The sequence below is a fragment of the Urtica dioica genome, chromosome 2 (genome assembly GCF_054948205.1).
Source record: "Urtica dioica subsp. dioica isolate 48M chromosome 2, U.dioica_male_clone48M_v1_H2, whole genome shotgun sequence".
In the NCBI taxonomy this organism is placed as follows: Eukaryota; Viridiplantae; Streptophyta; class Magnoliopsida; order Rosales; family Urticaceae; genus Urtica; species Urtica dioica.
The window spans coordinates 33,820,366-33,843,470 of record NC_142757.1 but is presented as its reverse complement, the minus strand read 5'-3'; the positions used below and the strand labels follow the sequence as shown (position 1 = coordinate 33,843,470).

Below are 23,105 nucleotides of genomic sequence, written 5' to 3'. Positions count from 1 at the left end.
TTCGCCGCCTCAAACAACGAAGCCCTAATCGCCGAATTACGCCTTGCAAAAGGCATCAGAGTAAGGAATATAAAAGCACTGTATGAATCCCAGCTCGTAGATAACCAGTTCATCAGAGAGTTCGACACGCACAAAGAACGCATGAAGAACTACGTGATCATCGTCTGGGACCTAGCTGACTAGTTCGATAAGTTTGAACTCATCAGAATTTCCAGAGGAGACAACACGGCCGCTGACGCCTTGGCCGCACTCGCCTCCACATCAGACCCTGGCGTAAAAAAGGTCATCCTCGTGGAAGCGATAGAATTACACCGCATACCCATGGAAGTTAATTTCATAGCGCTGGAAGAAAAAGATTGGCGGACGCCAATCACAAAGGTACATCCAACATGGAGAGCTACAACTTGATAAACAAGAGGCTCGTAAGCTGAAGTCCATCAGCGCGAGATATTGCCTCATAGATAGAAAGCTCTATAAAATGAGTACCTCCGGACCATACATGAGGTGCCTAGGGCGAGATGAAGCAGACTGGGTCCTTGGTGAAATCCACGACGATGAATGTGGAAATCACACGGGAGGTCGTTCCCTCGCCCTCAAAGCCAAAAGGCAAGGGTATTTTTGGTCCACAATTTTAGCCAACAACTCGCAATGGGCTATGAAGTGCGATAAATGCAAAAGGCATGCACCCATAGTCCGATAACCCGCGGAAGAATTATCTTTCGTATCCGTGCCTTATATCTTTATGAAAGAGTCTATGGATATAGTGGACCGATGCCCCTAGCCCTAGGTGGAAGAGATTCCTACTCATTATCACCGACTATTTCTCCAAGTGGACCGAAGTTGAAGCTTTCCCTAATGTGAAAGACGTTCACGTAGAAGACTTCATTTGGAAAAACATTATTTCACGCCATGGAGCCCCAAGGGAGATAGTGGCAGACAATGGATCCCGGTTTATCTCAGCCTGCTTCGAAGGGTTCTGCAAAAGATGGGGAATAAGGTCGAGCAAGTCCACCATGCGTTACCCGCAGGGGAACAAACATGTAGAGGCCGTAAACAAAACCATCATTAGCAATATCAAGAAGCGGCTCAAAGAGAAAAAAGCACGCTGGGCAGACGAGCTCCACGGAGCACTATGGGCATATAGAACAAGTCTCCGCCAAGCCATCGGCGAATCTCCATTCTCCCTGTTATATGGCATGGAGGTCGTGATACCATACGAAATAGAAGTGCCAAGCCTAAGAAGAGAATTTTCTTGGCAAAACGAACTAACAAATGATGAAATGCTTCGAGACGAACTGGAGTTCATCGAAGAAAGGCGCGAACTGACATTAATTCGCATCAAAGGGTACCAGCGAGAACTCGTCCTTAGGCGCGTATTCCAAAACACGGACAAACCTAACTCCGGTAAACTCAACACGAATTGGGAAATGCCATATAGGGTAACTTATGGTCAGACTCGGAGTTTACGAACTAGAAACAACAAATGGCACCCTGGTGTTGCACTCTTGGAACGCTCAACATTTAAGGAAGTACTTCTGCTAATTAACAGCCTATCAAACTACGTCATGACTTGATCCCACCAAGTGGGTACGTAGGCAGCCCACATAGGCACAGTCGCCCTTTTATCAACCCGCCTCAGTCTTGTCAAAACTCGCATAAGTCCATCTCACTTTGTCTTCTCGAGGCTCCAATTAATTTTCAAAAGACCTCTACGCGCGAAAGCCGGGCTCATATGCCCGTACTCTTGTAAGCCGAGCTCCACAGTTCGCATCATCAGACAATGGGACTTAGAGCATCTTTAAGCCGAATCCATGCGTTCGCATACATCGAAACCGGGTCTCACCCCGCACAGAGTTTTGATCGAAATGAGAAATTACACACAAACGAGCTCGGCATCACAAATAACAAGAACATATACCAAGGAAATGAAAATTTTTACTAACACCGCGCTGCCCCACCCAGGAAAAATAGCACGATGTACCGCCGCCAACGGTCTAGTTCAAAAAGAGTAAAGAAAAAGCAATTAAAAGCTTGGAAACCATACTGGCCCACCTGGGCAAAAAAGTATACCGAAATAGTCTGGAAGGCATGAAAAATTTACTGAATAAAAAAAAGAAAAATATAATAAGCTTAATCATGGTTGAAGATCGACTTGGTTGTTTTGGCTCGAGGTCCCAGCTCGCTCCCCGGTAGCAATCCCAGCTGCAGAAGTCCCGACATCAAGAAAAGTCCCCGCTACGAGGCCAACACTGGATCCGAATTCGTCCATGCCCTCGGGAATCACCTATCCAACGTCTGACGCACCCACCTCCGAGTACGGAGTGAAGATCACGTCGGACAGGTTAAAAGGGGGAATGGCGTCCATGCTCTCGGTAAAGGCCGTCTCAACCAAGGATTAAAATCCCGTGGGAACCGGACGAATCCCGGCCGAAACTCGGGTTCAGAGGAGCAACCGGCACGGTTCTTTACAAAACCAGTGAATTCCCTGAGAACCGCTGGGAACCGGACGAGTCCCGGTTCACTTCCCGGTTCGCCAAAACCGGCTTGGTTCATGTTGTTTTTTTTAAACCAGGGTATTTAAACAAGATTTCATCTGAGAAGTCTCATTTGGTCCGAGATTTAGGGTTCCAGAATCCGGCGCGAGCTCTCCCAAAACTCACGTCATTCCGCCGATTCCCGCCGCCTGCGTCAGCTTTTCGGCAGCTCGTAGTTGTTTTCTTCCTCGATTCCGGCGGCAAGCGTGGGTAAGCCCTCAAAATCCGGCAGATTTGTAATGTTCATGAAATATGGTTGTTTTGATGATTTTTGTTCAAATTTGTTATGGATTTTTGTGGTGAAGATAGTGTTCTTAGTTATTATGATGTATATTAACTCAAAATTTATAGATTATTAAACCGAAATTATGATTTTTAATTTGTTTTGTTGAGTTAGTGGAAATTTCTTATAGATTTGTTATGATCAAGTCATGATTATGTGCAACTTGATTACGTGTATGTGTATGTGTAGATAATTTAATGATTATGTGTATGTGTACATGATTATGTGATATGTATTTTTGAAATTTCATATAAATTTTTAATATGTGATATTGATTTATGTTTTGTTGAAACTTGAAATTAAAATTAGGATGTGTATGTTGATGTGAAATGGATTTTTGAAATTTCATATGAATTTTTAAATGTGATATTGATTGTTGAAATTAAATTAGAATATGTGTATGTTTATGTGATATGGAATTTTGTAATGTCATATGAATTTTGAATATTTGATATGGATTGTTGAAATATAATTTTGAATATGTGATATGTATTGTTGAATTAAATTTAGAATATGTGTTATGTGAATTTGTTAAATTTTTTATGGATTATTTTAAATCTTATTAATATTTATGTTTGTGAGTTGTTTGTATAGTAGACTTGAAGATGGCGCCACCCGACCCAGCAAGGAAATATTGCACGCCCATTCCGGGAGAAGCAAGTGCGAACACGTGCAACTTTTGCGGTCATGTAATGGGAGGAGGGGGGATCACGAGAGTAAAAAATCATCTTGCACATTTGGACTCACAGAAGAACGTTAAAATGTGCGATAAAGTTCCTCCTGAGGTGTTGGAGGAGATGCAAGCTTTAATCCTCGGTAATGTTGAGAAGAAGAAACATAAACACCTATTGGAGGAAACCATTCGAAAGATAGTCCACAAACCATATCACACTGACGCTGATGAAGAGGGTCCTACTCCCGATTATGAAGCAGACCTCCGAGCAGCGATAAAGAGGTCGCGTCAGGATGCAGCTCGGGCAGAGTGGGAAGCTCGGTTCCAATCGGGTCTCGGGGGGGGGGGGGGGGGGGCTCGACTGCAAAATCTCCACCTCTCGCTCCGTCGTTATATAAGTCTCCCAGTGCGAGGCAACCTAGAGTGGACGAGATGGTGGAACCAAAGAAGAATTCATGGCTCGGAAGAGCTATTACCAAATTCATCGTTCACCAGCACGTGCCCGCGAGCAAGGGCAACAGTCATGAATTCAAAAACATGATTGTGACGGCTCAAGATCTCAGTAATTCTCACACTTGTTGTACTTGTATTAAGATATTTATGTTTGGAATATGATGTTCATGTGTATTGCAGGTCCTAAGATTCCTCTCCCATCGGCGTACGAAGTTTACAACAAGTACCTCGAGATGGAGGTCGTAGATGCCGAGAACTTCGTGGAAGAGCAGAAGAAGCGTTGGAAGATGTATGGATGCACGATACTGGCTGATGGTTGGACAGGGCCGACCAAATTGAGTATCATCAACATAATGGTCTATTGCGCTGGTGCGACTGTGTTCTTGAAGTCCATAGACGCATCGAAGAATGTCAAGAGTGCAGACTACATCTACTCAATACTGAAGGATGTGCTGAAAGAGGTCGGGAGACATAATGTCGTCCAAGTAGTCACCGACAACGGCGCGAACTACAAGAGTGCTCGGCAGAAATTGTCTCGGCGTCAAAATGTGTACTGGACACCTTGTGCCGCACATTGCTTGGATATAATGTTTGAAGACATCGAAAAGAGAGACTCAATAAAGGGGATAATCAGAGCTACGAGGGACGCGACAAAGTTTATCTACAACCACGGCGCGGTGTTGGCCAAGCTACGAGAAGTGACCCCAGGTGAAATCATACGTCCAGGGGCAACACGATTTGCTACGAACTACCTCGCCCTACGAAGTCTCTGGGAGAAAAGAGCCGCGTTGAGGTCTTTGTTCACTAGTCAGTGGTGGGACGATGACAGATTGAGCCCAACGCCTACCGGGAAATCCATTACCGAGACCGTTTTGAACCCGTGGTTTTGGCAATCCGTCGATGAGTTGTGTGCAATTTTTGAGCCTATGTACACCACTCTTCGATTGGTTGATACCGAAGTGCATCCGACGATGGGTCTACTGTACTACGTGTTCCACGAGATGAAGAAGAAGTTGTCGGCGCTCAACAGCAAGAAATGGGTTCTCGACATCATGGAGCGTAGATGGACTAGTAAGATGTGTCATCCATTACATATTGTAGGTGAATTAACCTTTTTCCTTTTCATTTTCTTTTTCCTTTTTATAACACGTGCTTCTATTGCAGCTTTCTTTCTCAATCCAAAGTTGCAATATAACCCAGAAGTAGTAATGGATAACACGCATATGGCGGCTGTCACGAAGGTGTTTGATAAGCTGCATTCGGAGTTAGATGGTGCTTCACTAGGTAGAGAGGTATAATCTTGAACCTATATTATTCAATGAGTTGTAGAACCTGTACTCACATAGATGTTACCTACAATAGTTGATCGCATTCCGAGAAGCTAGAGGGGACTTCGCACAAAGAAGTGCTATCTCGGCACGAGGGACGTTGTGTGCAAGTAAATGTTACGTATACTCTTCTATGAAGATTGTGCCATGGAGTCTAATGAGATGAAGTTATATGACTTATTGTGACATGATTACAGCTGAATAGTGGGAATGTTATGGGAATTGGACGCCGACATTGCAAGCGTTGGCCATTCAAATTTTGTCTCAGACGGCATCACCATCTGCTTGCGAGAGATATTGGAGAAATTTCGCCTTGATCCACACCAAACAGAGGAAGCGCCTAGCATATAAGAGGCTAGAGAAGCTTGTCTTCTGTTCGTACAACATGAAGCTGCAAATCAGAGAACTGACCCGGATCCACGACAACTCGACAAACCTGATGGATCCTTTGGATATCATTGAAAGAGCTTTTGAGCGTTCGGGTCATGATAATGAAGGAGACAATGAAATTCGTCGGTGGATTGACTTGGTTTCACTGGATGACGTCAACCAGAACCCGGATCCGACGGTAGCTCAGACGGCCCGAGAGGTTGGACTTGATCCGGAGCGCGTGTTAGAGTCAGAAGTTCTTCCTCAACGTGAATCTAGCCACAGTTCTGATTCGGATGACGGTGACGGCGGTGATGGTGGAGGGGGTGATGGAGGTGGAGGGGGTGGTGACAATCGAGGTACCTACGGTGGTGGTGGTGGTGGTGACTACGGCTCTAGTGGTGCTGGTGGTAGTGGGGATGGACGTTGAGGCTCCTACAGTGTCGGTGGTGGTGGCGGTGGATACGTACCAAGTGAGGAAGACTATAACTGTTTTCACCTGACTTTTTTTTACACAGGTTATGGGGGCGGCCACGGTGGAGGAATGAATGATGCCATGTCATTTACGTCTAGCAATGACGTTGATGATTTATCGACCAACTTCGGATCGGTGGCAATTACTCCTCAAGACACAGGGTATCAGTATTATAAAGGGTGTTCCTCTTACCGCAACAACGACTATTCTCCACCACCACAAATCATCATGACCCCAGTTCGACCGCAAGAAGGTTATCCCGCATACTCTTTCTCTACAGGTATGACGCAATGGGAATATGACTATCATTTGGAGACATACCAATCTGCATATGCTCATTTTTTGACTTGGTATGATTATTGTATGACCGTTACTCGAGGGATATTACCGGAGTAGTCATTTTTAGCCTATGGTATGTAATAAAGATATTGTAAACTATTTTCGTTTTTAGAATATGGTATGTAATAACAATATTGTAAACTATTTTTTTTTAGCCTATGGTATGTAATATATATGACATTATATAAATTTGTTGTTCACTAAATACCCCCTCGGTAAGTCCGGTATTTGCCTGTAAACCACACCGGTAACGGTAAGTTAACCGGCACGGTTTACCCTAGGTGTCACTGGATACCCCGGTAAGTCAATGGCTTCTCCCGGGAACCCATCAAAATCGGAGTCCCGGTACGGCATCGGTAACGGTATTCGATTCCTTGGTCTCAACATCCTTCATGTCTGCATCATCATCCCTCAACTCATCCTTGACCATCGATGCACCTCCAGCAAGCGACTCAAGAAGTGAGACATTGGCGCAACATTCCGTCATGTTCAGCTCGGCCGCCTTCGTCTCTTCCTTACCCGTATAGTGGGCCTTCATGGCGCTGATGAGACACTGATACTTGATGGAGGTCGACCTTATCCCCTCGCGGACATGCTTCTCAACCTTGTCGCCGAAGGACTGCTTAAACTCGTTGTGGAGCAACTCCAACCGATCGTGCTCACCTTGCAGCATGGTGAGCTCTTCGACGTCAGCATCCAGTTGCTCCCAAGCCCGAAAGTAGTCAAGTTTCGCTGCCTTGACCTTCTCCCGCTCGCCCGTGGGTTTGAGCTTGAGCTTCTCTTCTCTCTCGGTGCGAGCACTGACTTCCTTCTTGAGCTCATCGATCTTCGCCTCCAATTGAGCCAGCTGCGTGGTGGGGATCTCATCCTTATCAAGCAGATCCTAAACGAACCCGTCCCTCTCTATATGTTTCAGCTCATGCTTCTGCTAGATAAGGTTCAGCTCGGCCACCGCCGAATAAAATAAAAGAAGGTATTACTTAAACTCATTCATAAGATATCATAAGTTTTGTTATCACCTACTTTAGCAATCGCTGCATGGGTCCGGCAGTACTGCTCAAACTCGACCAATTCTCTGATCGGGGCCAGCCTGACCCTGGGCCTATTGATGTGCCTAAAGAGAGCAGTCGAACCCATCGAGTAGTCGTGCAGAGTGCTGGGACCCCTGAAGTCGAACTTGATCTGCAATGGAGGGGACCTAGGCTTGGACGGCTGGACCACGTCCTTCCTAGAGCACGGTTTCTTCTGTGAGCTCCTGCCTTGAGGATCATTTGAAGACGTCTTCTTGTCGTCACCACTGCGAGCATCAGAACCCGAAGATCAAGCTTCCTTCTCTGAGTTTCCTTTCCCCTTTTCTCCCTTAGGGGTCACAATGGTGACCTTCTTAGGGACGGGCTGAGAAGCCCCTTTAACCTTAGAAGGGATTCCCCCTTCTGCTTCTTCCTCTTCCTCCTCATCATCTTCCCCGATCTTCTTCTTTGCCTTGCGATCCCACTCAGGAAGAGAAGGCTCGGCCAATTTAGACTCAGGTTGGGAAACCACGTGAGTGATCACCATGTATGAGTCATCAGAGCCCGCCTGAGACGCGGGCTGATTAGCTGAATGAGCAGCCATCACTATTTCCTTCCCTTTTCTCAGAAGCCTCCATCTGACTCACTCTCGATCCGTCAGCTTGCACCATCATCTCTTCCTCGCTGATACCCATTTTTCTCGGATCTTGGTCTTCCCTCGCTTCTCCGGGACCTCCTTGTCTTGGATCTTGGTCTTCCCTCATTTCTCTGGGACCTCCTTGTCCTCGATCTTCGTCTTGGCGTCTGGGTCTCGGGCCTCCTTGTCTTTAATCTTGGTTTTGATGCTCAGCCCGAGACGACATGTCATCCACAACTACATCCAACACCAAAAAAAATTATAAAGCTCAGCATCCCAGCTCGGCACAACGAGGAACGACGAACACTACCAGAAATTTGGCCTCTAACTACTGCCGAACGCCGTAGTCATTTTAAGTCGACTACAGTTTACAGACTGTCATCTATTGCACTGGAGTCTTATCTCTTTGATTATGACTCCAGTTTTTGGCCGTAGTGTATCTGTTTTATAAGACTGTAGTTAAAATATATAACTACATTTTATAGATGTAGTCTTACTAGTCTCATCTATAAATACTACAGCGTTATGATGTAGTTACATATAACTCAATTACATAAGAAAAAAACACTACAGTTTTAACAAGTAGTCTTAATTGATTTAATTAGATAGACTACGGCGTTTTTGTGTCATCTATTGCACTGGAGTCTTATCTCTTTGCCTACGACTCCAGTTTTTTTCTGTTGAAGACTACATCTTTAAAATGTAGTTGTTGAAGTTAAGAGTGCATAAACACTACAACTTTAGAAAGTAGTTTTAATTAATTGAATTTGATTGACTACTGTGTTTTTGTGTCATCTATTGCACTGAAGTCTATTATATTTGGCTATGACTCCAGTCTTTTCTCTTGAAGACTACATTTTTTAATCAAAAAATTGGCCACGTAAGCCACCTAAACTATATGAATTGTAAATTAGCCAACCTTTGGTAAATAATTTGTAAATAGCCAACTTGCATACGTGGCAGCCAATTAACTACCTAAAATATATGTTTGGTTGTGTTAAATAAGGCTTTTATTAATTTGTTAATAAGTTTACTTGGTTATTTACAAGAAATTAACCAAAGGTGGGCTATATCTCAATCCACTATATCCGTGTGGCTATATAACTTAATAACCCTTTTTTAATTGTAGTTTATATTCATGAAATTATATTTTAACAATATAGACTACATCTTATTTATGTAGAGCAATTTTTTAAAATAAATATAAAATTAAATACATAAATGAATATCTAAAAGAACACATGATATCCAAATAAATCTCATATTCCATTAAATCATCAATCAATATCATTATAGTCTCATACAAATAAAATTCATGTCTAATTTATTGCATACTTGACCAAACAAGCTATTAAGCATGTTTTGATATCAGTTCATTAGCACGCAAAATTAATATACCCATTCACATGAAAAAAATAATTAAACAAAACGCAATAAAGTTTCACCGGGGAGAGTGGCTGGACCGGACGACATAAAGTCTAATTCCCTCTGTGAGCTTTTTATCTTGGTCGCCAACCTTGAGAGCAGAGAATCAGAGAAACCATATCAAAAACAAGTTATGACATAAAAGCTTAAAATAAACATTTATTTTTTTAAAAAAAAGAATACCAGATTGACCAAGTACTTCCTCACCAACTTCTTGATCTAAGTGGGAAAAGTGTTAGTGAAAACTGAACCAATATGTACAGAGTCACACACTCATACACACAAACCAAATGAGTAAAGCTTACCCCAAATTTCGAGAAACGTCACAACACTGTAAATCTTCCCTAGAACGTTGCTCGTCGATCTCAGCCAAGTCATTTCTTCATATCTTCCTCGAGAGCCTGCATTGCTGCCTATTTTCCTCCAAGGACAGCAATCAATTTCCAGAATTATTTCTTACAAACTTAATCACAGAAAATATACTCAACTATTGTTCAGATACTAAGAGTGATAAAGCTGTCTTTGTTGCCTATTAATCATGGTCACAGAGTATGCCCACCAAAAACGTTTGATAGCATTATTAGAATCTAGTTAGAAAAAAAAAATCCTCGTTTAAACATAAAAATTATGAACTTTCTACCAGCCATCTCATATAGATCTGTTCTTTTTTCATACTTTTCAACACTCAAAACCATTAAAGCTTTTAAATTTCTCAAGTGCGTACTCAGTCTTTACCACAAAACCAAACAAAGTATCATAAAAAGAACACACAACATTTGGTAACATTCTAAGAGATCGAATATAGAGAGACTTGAAACAAAAAGACGAATTTATGAAAATACCTTGTCGAGGCCAACGGGACCGAGAGACGATTTGACGATGTTTGCAACGGATTGACAAGCCATAACTGTACGCATACATGGAATAAACTCAGCCCATTTCTTCAACATAATAACACAAATACATCATTAAATATCCATGTATACATATATACATACATATATATAGAGTGTGAGAGAGAGAGAGAGAGAGAGAGAGAGAGGTTTGTACCGTTTGGTGAGTTTGGGCCAGCAAACACCTCTCGAACCCCACAGCCAAGCAAATTAGAGTTGAAATATAAAGGGACTGTGGATAGAATATATAAGGGGACTTGACAAAGACTCGTAAAGATGACTGGCAGAAAAACAAGTTTAAGATACACAGAACTTGCGACTACAAAAAAGAGGCGCTATTTAGTCGACTAAACCCAATTTAACTTCTTACCCTCCAAGACTTGCAAGAGTTTTAACTTTTAAAGCAAAAGCACACAGTAAAAGAACATCAACAGTAAAATAAATTTTAAAAAAGCGTTGAACTGGACTGGCTAAGGTTGAGGCTTTTGCAGTTTTGCTCAATTTGTGTAAAGAAGACGAAAAGAAAAATAGAATATAAGATCATTACACGATAAGTTTCCAACTCTGTTTTGAATATCCACAGACAGACTAAACCCAATTTAACTTGTTACCTTCAGAGACTCATTCAAAAGCCTTGTCAAAAGCCTTGTCAAAACTTGATGGAAATGAAACCTCAAAAGGGGTTTATCACAAACTCATTCAAAACTAAGGGACAAAAAGAAAGAATGACAGAAACAAATGAGAATTCATCATGTTATTAAAAAAGCAATATAGCACTAGCTCAAGGAAAATGGCAGTTTAGCTGAGCTTGCATGCATATCTATATCCATCTATCTATTTACACAGTGTATTGATGCACTAAACAGTCTGACTAGTTAAGGCTAAAGGTCGAACATAAGCATCTCCTTTCGGCAGATCAGAAATCAAAACATGAAAACTAATTTACCCTCCATTTGTTTTTTTAAGACCTTTATAACATTTAGGTGTTGGTGGCCCTGGTGTATATCTGCTGACTCGCATGAGCTGCGACCATTCTAATCAAACCCTTTGCCATCAGATCCTTGATAGCTCTGCGTGCCAGTGATCCACTAATCTGAAAGAAAAAATATAATCAACACACTGTAAGACTAGAAGCAGAATTTAAAGGAAAATTCAAATTTGTTGCTCAAAAATTCTGCAAAACAAGAATTTCCTTTCTCCAATAACACTTGGGGGCCAATGTCAAACTGCCCCAAATTCATAATTAAAAAAAAAAACAGATCATCATTCCATCATAATGCAATTCAAGATCTTAGGGTATGTTTGGTTGAAAAAGAAAAGTGGAATATGAATGAGAATGTGAATGAGAATGGTAATAGAATGAGAATGAAAAGCTAGTCTGGTGTTTGGTAATTATTTTTAATCAATTAAAAATAAGAATGGAATGAGATGGTAATTGACAAAAATAACCCGACTTTATCGTCCCCAAAGTTCAAAGGCCCTCTGCTTCGAATGTCTGCAAGCCACAAAACCCCTCGCCGGACAATTCACTGCCGCCACAGCCCATGCCGACTCCTCGCCGTGACAGCGAACCCCTCCGGCAGTCTGACACGACCTGCCCATCCCCAACCCTCTTCTCACCAAAATTCTCGGTATCGCCGCACGAACTTCTCCGCGAAGCCTCTGCACGATGAGCTGGAAGGCCGTAGCAGACGCAACACGAACACGCCGTTGGCCTTCGCCCACTCCACGAAACATACAGAGCTCGGATATTTCAGGATTTGTATGACGTGTAACAATTGAGAACACATACCCTCAATCTGTCAGAATGAATCGAGGGAGTGACGAGCTTGAACTTGGGAACCTCGACGAGAAGCTTGTCATAGGTCGCCTGGTCAAAGAGAACCATGTTGTTCACCTTTTCCTTTTGCTTTCCCTTGCTCCACTTCTGCAAACCCAAACCCACACAGTTAACAAGTGACCCAAAATTAATATCTTACCTCTATTCCACCGAGTTCTTTGATTTTTAACCTAGCTCTAAAGAAAACAAGAGAGTTTTCAAGCTAGAGAGAATTCAGGAACCCTAAGTCAAAGAATTTCAGATCAAGAACAACAACAAACCGAGCCCAATCTAACCCATATACCACGAAAAATCACAGAACAAGCAAGAGAAATCTAAAACCCCTAATTTCTAAACCTAAATCGAACTAAAAGAAAGAAGAAATTTTCAAATTGAAACTCCTACCTCTTATTAATGAACGAACCACGGACTCTTTGTCTCTCCTTAACCAGAAATCCGCGCTCAAGACCTTGTAAAGAAATGAAACGGAGCCATAGACTAAGATTAGACGCGATTCAACTAAAGAAACGAAGATGAACGAAGGAAAAAGAAAGACGAAGAACAGAGGAAGGACGAGATCTCACCAACACAAGTCCGGCGACGCTCAACCCTCACTTACTCGCTCGTTCTCTCTAGCTCTCACTCTCGGTATCTCTCTGGCTCGCTCCCTCTAGCTCTCTTTCTTTTTCTTTTTTTTCTTTTTGATTTTTTTACGGTGAAGTAAAGAAAATAAAGAAAATATTCAATTTGTCTAAGTGAATATAGTGTTGTTTCTATACTTAGTCAAATTTGAAGATTTCATACATTGTCTTAAACAAAATTATTAGTGGGAAATTTCCCTCCACACTTAAATAGTAAAATTTTGTTAATTTTTTTATATTTTAAGTATTACAACTCCATCTTTACCTTTGACTGTAGTGTAAATGTGCCAAAATTTTGTGGGAAATTTCCCTCCATTTTAAAATGGTGAAATTTTGATCATTTTTAATTTTTTTAGTAGAGAAAAGTAGACCATTATCTACAGTTTTATATAAGCTGTAGAGAAAAGTAAACCATTATCTACAGTTTTATATTCGACTAGAGTCTAATATAGGCCAAAAAAAAGGTGACCGTAGTCTGTATTCAAAGCCTCCATTAAAAGGCTAAACTGAAGTTAAAAAAAAAAAAAAAAAAAACTGTAGTTGTATCCCATATTTCTGGTAGTGGAAGATAGTCAAGAGCACCTACCAGGAGTTTGTATGCCAAGAAAAGCACGGTTGAACCGCCCTTATGTGAAATCTTCCCACTCCACAAATCCACTCCTTAGCGTTGCAACGAGCTCCTCAAATCGGGCGTCGGAAGCGATGGTCTTCAGAGAAACTTCACAACAGACCATGGAAATTCTTTTAGAAAAGACCTGAAGGCACAAGACGAACAAAAAAAATACACAAACAGCCTAACCCGATCCCTTAGACCAAGCATAACGGATGTAGGGAGAATAGCCACCCACAGTAAGCGTGGAAACCCGGACAAAGAAATACCTCTCCACCCACCTATCGTCCCAGGTAGGAATCCTCTAAATGATGGTCATCGCAGGTTTCCATGAAAAATAGAAAGTCCCGGGGTGACGGGCATTCCTTTTCGTCGTGACCAGGCGGATCAGGTCGTTCAGGAGAATCCTGACCCCTAATTCTTCGGCCAGGTAAAGCAGCCCATACATGATCCTCAAAGAGGACGGAGTGAGCTGAGGGAGAGTCACCTTCACCTGAGCCATATACGCCAGAAGGAGCCCAGGGATAGTAAACCTAAGCCCACACTTATCTAGAACGATTTCATGGACACACATAAAGCCCTCTTTTACGGTCTCGACCGTATCACTGGGACCAGGTAACAAGAGTTCCACATCGGTAGGAATATGGAACATTCGCCTAATGCGGTGTAGATCGGCCCTATCAAGCGAAGAAGGAGGGCATTCATTAAGAAATTCCCCACGGGGATATTCGGGTCGCCTAGGCTTGGATCTTTTAGATGGACTGTAGGTGGATGCCATCAGCAAAGCTCTAAACTAAGGTTTTCCTAGAAAAAGGTTGCTTCTTTATCAGAACCCAGAAACACGAAACCCTAGCTGAGAGAAAGCAAGAAAGTGAAAAGAAAAGTTGTGAACTTTGGAACATACCTCTTTTCAAACACGAGACGAGATAAATAAATAGGGAAGACCGACAGAAATTTCCCCTCAATATATAGCCGCAGAAGCTCAACAGACTAGCACTTAATGCGCCATCAAATCACGCCAAATCGTATCTCACTAAATCAAATATTTTATGTATATCTGCGGAAGAAACCCCTTGATCTTCCCGAGAGAAAATCATTACAGTTTAAAAAATATTATATACTCGTTTGCTTGATGCAGAAATATCAGAACACGTGGAAGTCCAGGTAGTCTAATACTGACTAGAAATATTAGCCCGGTTGAGAGAACTGGCCCATACTGTGTTTATTTATAGTTTATCCATCATTATATACATATACTGAATAAACAGGGGACTGATTGTTGATGTTGGACTTTGTCCTCAAGATAACAAGACAGGGATTCGACCCAACACAAGGAAGTTGGGTCCAAGCCCATGAATTTGTGATAACAGGTCCAAGAAAAAGCGCCAGCCCGATAGAAGACTTAAATATCATTTCGAGATAACCGGTCACCGAAGATTGGCATGTATAGGGCCAGTCAGCCCGAATAATCCGTAACCTCTCCCCATACGAATAAATCTTTGAACGAAAGGTGTCACGGAACATAGTAGTGAATTTCAACTGACACACGATGCGTCACCAGTCAACCTGGAGCTCGCAACCTTAACTCTAGTACTATAAATATGACAATTAAGCCTATGTCAAGCACGCTACTTTTGATTTCTTCTCCTCGACTCTGTGATCTCCCAATTTAAATCGTTGTATTATTTTCAGTGATTATAATAAGGGCACTGTAGTTTAATAGCCAACAAAATATTCATGTTTTGTAAATAGCCAACGTTTACAAACGTTTGGAAAAACAACCAAATAGCCTAGGTGGCATAAATGATAGCCAATAAAAATTACTTTTATGACCTTAGCTTTTTAAATTCGTCATTTTCTCTCTCCTGGTTTTTAATTTATCACTTTATCTCTCCTATTTTCTTTCCTACATTTTTTTTATTTATAAAAACTTAAAAAATCCATATCTATTTCATATGAACTCGAAATTGAGTGATTCCAAATCCTACAGATTCGTGGTGCCGATATCTTCAAAAATAGATCCATTGTTTTTTTTTATGAAAAATCATGTTTAATCCGTCATTTTTACGTGTATTTGTAATGACTTTTTCAGAAATATTGAATAAATTTCCATTTATTTTCAGATGATTTCCGAAAATTTTTAGATATTTCCATATCTAAGGCAATAACGTGATTTTTCTACATCTATAGAATAAAAAATTATTTTTCATTCAACACAATGGTTTTATTTTTGAAGATCTCTCGGCCACGAATCCGTAGGATTTGGAATCACTCAATTTAGAGTTCATATGAGATATATAAGGATTTTTGAAGTTTTGATGAAAAAAATGTTTAAAAAAAAAGTAGGAGAGAGAAAATAACGAATTCAAAACCAAAAGAGAGAGAAAGTGACGAATTTAAACAATTAAGGTCATAAAAGTAATTTTTATTAATTATCACTTATGTCACCTATGCTGTTAGGCTAGTTTTTTAAAATTATGCAAACGTTGGCTATATCTCAAATGTGTTGTTTGTAATAATCTAGTTAGTTACAAAATTCTTATAATAAACAGCCCTGAGCTTACTTTGCTTTTAGTCCTTTCTTTTAGTTAATTTTACCATACATAAAATTCGCCCATTTTTTTATTGTGTCTTGCAACAGAGATTTGAGGCCTAGTTCTAAATCTAAATTGACCCATCTACTTGTTTAAGTTGTCGTGGCTGCTTTTGTGTGATTACCGATGTTTTAATATATTTTAAAATTGACATAATAAATACTTAATATTTTTGGGTTTATATACTTATATGTTAGGAATTCTTTCCCACGAGAGATTTTAACATTATAAGTGATTACTAAATAGAATACTGGTTTACTTTATTAGCATTATATGATTAGTGAGTTGAGCTCTGAATATTAGAATCAATAGCAAATATAATCCGTAGCCTCCGTATTAAACTGAGTCACGTGTTGGGCACCTGAGTTCAGGCGGTGAGCTAAAACATGGTCGATGACTGATACATGCATGTATAACTGTATCTAAAGTCATATATGCGGAACACTAGTGAAGGTTGATCACGACGTGCGAGCATTCTGCACTTGTGGTAAGTGCACGATCCAGACAGACTTTGGTTGTAGATGTGTCGTTTAAGTATCGTTACGACACACTAGCCGGGGTCCCTATGATGGTCACAAATAGACTTGATCTAAATCCTGAAGTGATCATGGACACTGGATCATTTTATCGCGCTCTTTGACTCATTCGCTAAAAGGCTACTATCATGCTAATCACAGCTTATGTCTTGGGAGTTTCGGAGCATGATTCGAGTGTGAAGTGGTTAACAGATATGGAATCCAGCCTTCCTGAAAGAAGGTCAATGTTCACTCACCTAAGGATTGATTCCAGAACCGATAGATTGTCGGCACTTCCGAAGTATATACGTTTAGAAGAATCTTTCGCTAGGGAAGCAAAAGTGCTTAGGGTATATATATATCAAGAAAGGTATAACAGATTAATTGACCTTTCTCGATACGGGTTGAACGTAGAGGATCTTGATCACGTACTGACTAGATCAGTGGACACTCGTCACGATGAGTAAATATAATTCTAGTATAAAGGAGAGTTCAGTCTTGGAGTACCTAGGTGGAGTCTGACCAATATTAGACAAATCGATGTGGAAAAGAGAAATGACTTTTTCGTCTTTTCATAGAATTTGTTAAGCTTCTATTACTAGGTCCATAGTCTCCGATTTGGCTTCGATAAGACGAATAAAGAACCTCTAATAATAATGTGTTTCATTATTATAATCTCACGAGCTATAATTGTGATTGACAACATCAATTCTGAGATATGGGTATTTGCAGAATTAAATAATTATTAATGGTAATATTAATTATTTATTGTTTGATCAAGTAAATAATTAATCAATTACTTATTTGTTTTTGTTCGTGAGCCCAATCCGTAAGTTCTCTATGAACCTTGTTCTTTATTCTTATTGGTTGCTTGACATGTTTGAATGCTTTCATTATTTAATTAATAAAGTAAATTTAGATCTTGTTAGATAACCATACTTTTAATTAGCTCTTGTTAGTGTAATTAATTTATTCCGCAACTTATGTGGTTATCAATGTGAGCATATAAATACAACAAGTGGTATTGGAGCGATTGTTCGTATCCGATACCGCTCGTGTTTCTCCAGCAAGTGGTATCAAAGCAATTGTTCGTGTCTGATATCCTACGTGCTTCACCGACGAGTTGTGTCGAAGCAATCGTTTAAGTCCGAACCCCCCCCCCCTCGTTTCCCTACAGTATATACATTTTTTTGGCGGCATAAACACCTAATTAATAATAATAAGAAGAAGATATTCTTAGTTATATATATATATATATATATATATATATATATATATATATTAATATGGATGTCTATAAATTATAAAAAATAAATTATAAATTTTGGTGACATCAAAAAAGTTGTTTGATAAAAGTATATAAAGATAACTAGAATTAAATGTTAATGTATGAGAATAAAAAATTTAGTAGAGAGAAAGTATAATTCAAGAACAAAATTACGTACAAAAAAGCTTTAAGATATTGCTTTTAGTTTTTTTTAGTTAAAATATTAAAAAACACTTTTCAATTTAATTTTTTTTATCAAACACTTAAATATAAAAAGAACTAAAAATACTTAATAAGCAACACCAAACATTATCATTTTTTTCCATTATAATATATATATATATATATATATATATATATATATATATATATATATATATATGGTGATATGGCTTCTCCTAGGACTCTCATCTTATTAGGCGGCCACTTAATCACCACCACAAAGCTTCTTTGGCTTCTTGCCAACAGGGTTTCAGATACCACCCTCACCCTCATGTTGTGTCTATAATTTATATTAGTGTGTGTATATATATTATATATATACATACATATATATATATATATATTATTATGATATATTTTAGGTTAATATATAATATAAAAAATAGGTAATTAGTCGATTTAGGTGTTTGGAATTGTTATATAGTTAACGTTTGATAAATAATCACAAAACTGACGTGACATTTCTGATTTACCCTTTCATTGAAATAAAAAAAAAGTGGGGTATTTACGTCACTTTAAGCGTGTAAATACGTAGATGTGACTTTTTACTAAATATTTACCAAACGTTGGCTAAATAACAATCTCAAAGTGTGTGTGGCTATATACCTAATGAACCCTATATAATATTAGTGTTGAGAATAACTAATAGGTATCACACAAACCTATATATAAAAAAACCAAGATATGATACAAGATGTTAAAGTAGAGTGTAAAAGTGGAGAAAATATAGAGAGAATAATAAAAGATAGATATCAAAAGTTTTCTTCCATAGTATTGTATAACATTTGGGAAGCAATGAATCCCTTGTATAGCCATCAATGGCATAGGTAACGTTTGAAAAATGACTTCAGCACGATTTGATGATGTGCTAACGATTTTTTTCGAGAACGCCATGATATCTCAGTCCCACATGTAAATATGTACCCAGTTTGGGATCTACCTTTGTGTGGATCTGGCATGTAACCAGTATCTGTATAGCCAATCAAAATTGGTTTCATATTATTAGGATAAAATGCACATAAATCAATAGTTCCTTAAAGGTAACGATAGCTTGATTCCATTCCAGTGCCTCTTTGTAGGCGATCTGCTGAATCTTGTGAAACAATTAATGCGTGTGTGATCGCTATGTAAGGTGCGGAGCTTGAAAGGTGTGCTCGACAGAGGAAAAAGTGCGCGGAGAAGTCCTCGGCGATGTTTCAGACTCTAGAATCGAGTAACCCAAGAGAGAATGCATGTTTTCTCTTGGAGGTGAAGGAGATTCTCAATCGAGAATTCTTGGTGCAAATGTGTGCGGGAGATTATATGCTCGATTAGAAAAACTGTGTACAGAAAGTGTTAGGAATACTGCCCAATGAAGATACTAAATAAAAATGCATGATTACATAATTGGATAAGAAGTTTACAAATTTTACTTTATTAGCATCATATGATTAGTGTGTTGTTTTCTAAATCAGAATCCATAACAACTAGGAGAATCCGGATTAAACTGAATCACATTATGGGCATCTGAGTTCGGTTGGTGAGCTAAATAGTTGCTAGATTTATGGAAAATAAATCAGGTAACTAATTAAATAAGAGAGAGCATAATAATGGTTGAGATATTCTCTCACAATTAAATAAGGAAATAAGATATTATCATTTATTCTCTCTCATAATTAATTTTCTAATATCTAGGAGAATAATAATGGTAGAGATATTCTCTCAATTATACGAGGAAATAAGATATTGTCATCATAATTCTCAAATATCTAGATTCTTTAAATATAGGAGAAAAATAAGGAACTATAATATCCTAGATTCTGATCTGATGAATGAGAGAAAAAGTAGTATTTGTAGTCAAGATCCAACGGTTCATGCTTAACTACAAAATAGAAAAGAATAAAGGAGAATATAATATCTCTAGGAGCTTTCTTGAATATTTCATTTCTACCATTATAAATAGGGGTCAAGGAGAACACAATAGACACAACATAAGTAGCAGAGATTCGCCCAACATCATAGAGGTGGACGAATTTTCTTCTCTCTCCCTCTCCCTTGAAATTTTGTGATTCTATTCTTAGAAAATAAGAGTAGATCTGAAACTCCATAATCAGATCTTGTGAGATTAATAGAGTGCCCACACTGTATTCTTGTTCATCCGAAGATTACGTTTTGAAAGACTACGGTGTCATCCAAGGAGATCCAAGAGATTCAGAGATATCTCGGAGATCAGATCGGTGCTCAAAGATTGGAGAGGAAGACGAGAAGAAGAATGTGAACCTGTTTCAGAAACTGAAGGAGAAACTCGTAAGTTTTCTGATAACTCGTATATTTATTTCGGTTTCTTGATATTTGCTATCATGGTTTGATATATATTAAATAAATCTAGATCTTATTTAATAACCTTAATTAATTAGCTAAGTAGCGTAATTAAGTTATTCCACATGGATATGATAAGGTGAATAATCACCAACAGAAAGTCTCTGGCAACATTTTACAACTCTTAGAGCAAGTAATCTTGAGGAATAATGAATGTGTCCTTGAACCTCTTTGTGAAGGGATATTTATAGTTGATTTGGAGGCCTAGCACAACCACTGGACGCACCTCATGGAGTGCGAATCAGATTTGGAGCGCGCATAGAGCGCACGCGCAGCTGCGCATTGGAGCGCCGCGTCATGTTTTGTGCGCGTCGTGCGCGCCTGTTTTTCAAGGCACGTGCGGTGCTCCTCTTGTGGAGAATGGTGGCGCGGCGCGCCGGGCCCCTCGCACGCCGTGTGCTTGTCACGCGGTGTGCTCGTGAGCACTGCTTCGTGTGTGAGCTTGAGCTTGAACTTTTGGGCCATTTTGCATGGGCCTTGGCCTTCGTGGGCCTTGATGGGCTTTATTGGAGCTTTGATGTAGAATTCCTCGTAAGTCACAAAAAATTTAATAATTTTCGAAAACCACCAATAACAATATTAAACCTCTTTATTTCCTTTTCTCTGTAAATTAATTTATGTACAAATATTCCACTTAAGATGTGTTCAATCTGTAAAACAAGACAATATTTTTTCTACCCCAAGTCTTTCACTTCAAATTCCCTTTTTAAGTGAGAGATCACTTTTAGGATTTCTTCATTAGTTCCAATGATGTTCAAATCATCAACATAGTTATCAATAATCACACAGTCATATAATAATTTCTTAATGAATATGCAAGGGCAAATATGATTATTGACATAGCCCTTTTGTAATAAATACTCTCTTAAGCAGTTGCACAACATGCGTCCGGATTGCTTTAAGCCATACAAAGATCTTTCAAATTTGATGGAATATCTTTCTCGAGGCTTCCAATTTGATGCTACATGCATTTTGAATCCTTTAGGGATTTTCATATAAATTAAGTATCAAGCGATCTGTACAAGCTGTGACAACATCTATGAGATGGATATCTAATTTCTCCTATACAACTAGGTGGATCAAGTATCTGAATGTAATTTCATCCATTACAAGAGAATATGTTTCTTCAAAATCAATCACATGCCTTTGAGAAAAACTTTATGCAACAAGTCGAGCTTTGTATCTCACAATCTCATTTCTCTCATTTCTCTTTCGTACACATACTTGTTTGTATTCAACAGGTCTCTTATTTGCAAGTGTGAGTACTGTAGGCCCAAAAACATTTCGCTTATTAAGCGAGTCTAATCAGATTGAATTGCATTTTTCCATTTAGCCCAATCGTTTTACATTCGGTTACAGATTTTGGTTCAGGATCCCTATTATTTTCATCTATAACATTGCATGCCAAACTATAAGAGAATGCATCATCGATGTCATGGATTCGGTTCCACAATATTTATGTATTTGCGTAATTAATCGAGATTTCTCGATTTTCTTCGGTGTGTGTTTCGAATGGACACTTTCCCCATTACTCGTTTATTGGGGACACTACTACAAAACTAGGATTCTACAACGCTTAAAAACAGTTGTAGAATGATTTTACAACGCTTCTCAAGCGTTGTAGAATCCTGCGTTGTAGAAGCTTCTACAACGCTTAAAAATCCGTTGTAGAATCCAACAACTTTCTACAACGCTTAATTATCCGTTGTGGAAACTAAGATTCTACAACGGATATTTAAGCGTTGTAGAAGCTTCTACAACGTTTTGAATCCATTGTGTAATTTTTAAATATTTTCAAACATCACGCCGCGGCGAAGTATATTTCTCGCCGCGGCGAGATATTCTACAACGGATCTTCAATCCGTTGTAGAATCATTTCGCCGCGGCGGACATTATACTTCGCCGCGGCGAGTTGTTTGCCGCGGCGAAGTACGTTCCGTGCCGCGGCGACAACATTCAACAACGGATTGTCAAACCGTTGTAGAATCATGTAGCCGCGGCGGGAATTATACTTAGCCGCGGCGAGATTCTCGCCGCGGCGACGTAGGTTTTGCGCCGCGGCGAGGGGATTCTACAACGGATAAAAATCCGTTGTAGAAGCGTTCTGATTATTTTTTTAAAAACACGCAACGGCGACGTTGTAGCTTAGCCGCGGCGTGGTGTATATCGCCGCGGCGAAACCAAAACATCGCTGCGGCGAGGTGTTGATGTATGAATAATGTGCTCTCGGTATCTTTTTTGCCGCGGCGACTCTTATTTTTCGCCGCGGCAAACGTTATTCGCCGCGGCGAAATGTCTAAGTCTCCGCGGCGAAGGCTTCATTTTGAAGCCGAAATCATTTTTTACACCTACTAAAACCCGGTGTAAAAAATATGGCACCTGAAAATAACCTTCAATCCAAAAAATAATATCTACATCTTCAAAACATTCAAAAGAAATATTTACATCCAAAATTGAATACAAAAACTAACTAATCATCACAATGAATAAATGTTTGTACATAAGTTACCCATTCTTCCCTAACTCTCTCTAAATCCTCTTTTGTATAGTTTTTCTTACTTTCTAATTTTCCTACACCTCCTACGACTATATCGCGCATATACGAAATAACAAAATACCCGCATTCCGTGTTTCCGGTTTGTCTCGGAGCGTTCCAAGCA

General features: G+C 39.5%; 2 protein-coding genes and 2 long non-coding RNA genes across 5 annotated transcripts; 1 reads left to right on the top strand and 3 right to left on the bottom strand.

Moving 5' to 3' along the window:
- The first annotated feature begins 3,422 nt into the window (after nt 1–3,422).
- Nucleotides 3,423–6,623, top strand: LOC149404485 (uncharacterized). Its single transcript, XM_089607546.1, has 6 exons — nt 3,423–3,822; nt 4,124–5,014; nt 5,108–5,235; nt 5,477–6,050; nt 6,159–6,395; nt 6,610–6,623. The coding sequence occupies exons 1-6, from the start codon at nt 3,423–3,425 to the stop codon at nt 6,621–6,623; spliced, it is 2,244 nt and encodes a 747-aa protein (XP_089463672.1).
- A 2,878-nt stretch (nt 6,624–9,501) lies between these two features.
- On the bottom strand, nt 9,502–10,776 carry LOC149404484 (uncharacterized). The gene is made up of 4 exons (XR_016302043.1): nt 10,577–10,776; nt 10,369–10,433; nt 9,710–9,939; nt 9,502–9,617 (listed from the first exon to the last, which is right to left on the bottom strand). It is a non-coding gene; the product is annotated as an uncharacterized LOC149404484 (long non-coding RNA).
- A 367-nt stretch (nt 10,777–11,143) lies between these two features.
- On the bottom strand, nt 11,144–12,936 carry LOC149404483 (uncharacterized). 2 transcript variants are annotated; one of them, XR_016294414.1, is made up of 4 exons: nt 12,823–12,936; nt 12,644–12,707; nt 12,212–12,346; nt 11,144–11,512 (listed from the first exon to the last, which is right to left on the bottom strand). It is a non-coding gene; the product is annotated as an uncharacterized LOC149404483 (long non-coding RNA). The 2 variants fall into 2 exon arrangements; XR_016294415.1 differs by having other exon boundaries at nt 12,644–12,699; nt 12,823–12,841.
- Nucleotides 12,937–13,793: 857 nt separating this feature from the next.
- Nucleotides 13,794–14,267, bottom strand: LOC149404482 (uncharacterized). Its single transcript, XM_089607545.1, has one exon. The coding sequence runs from the start codon at nt 14,265–14,267 to the stop codon at nt 13,794–13,796; it is 474 nt and encodes a 157-aa protein (XP_089463671.1).
- Between the last annotated feature and the right edge of the window lie 8,838 nt (nt 14,268–23,105).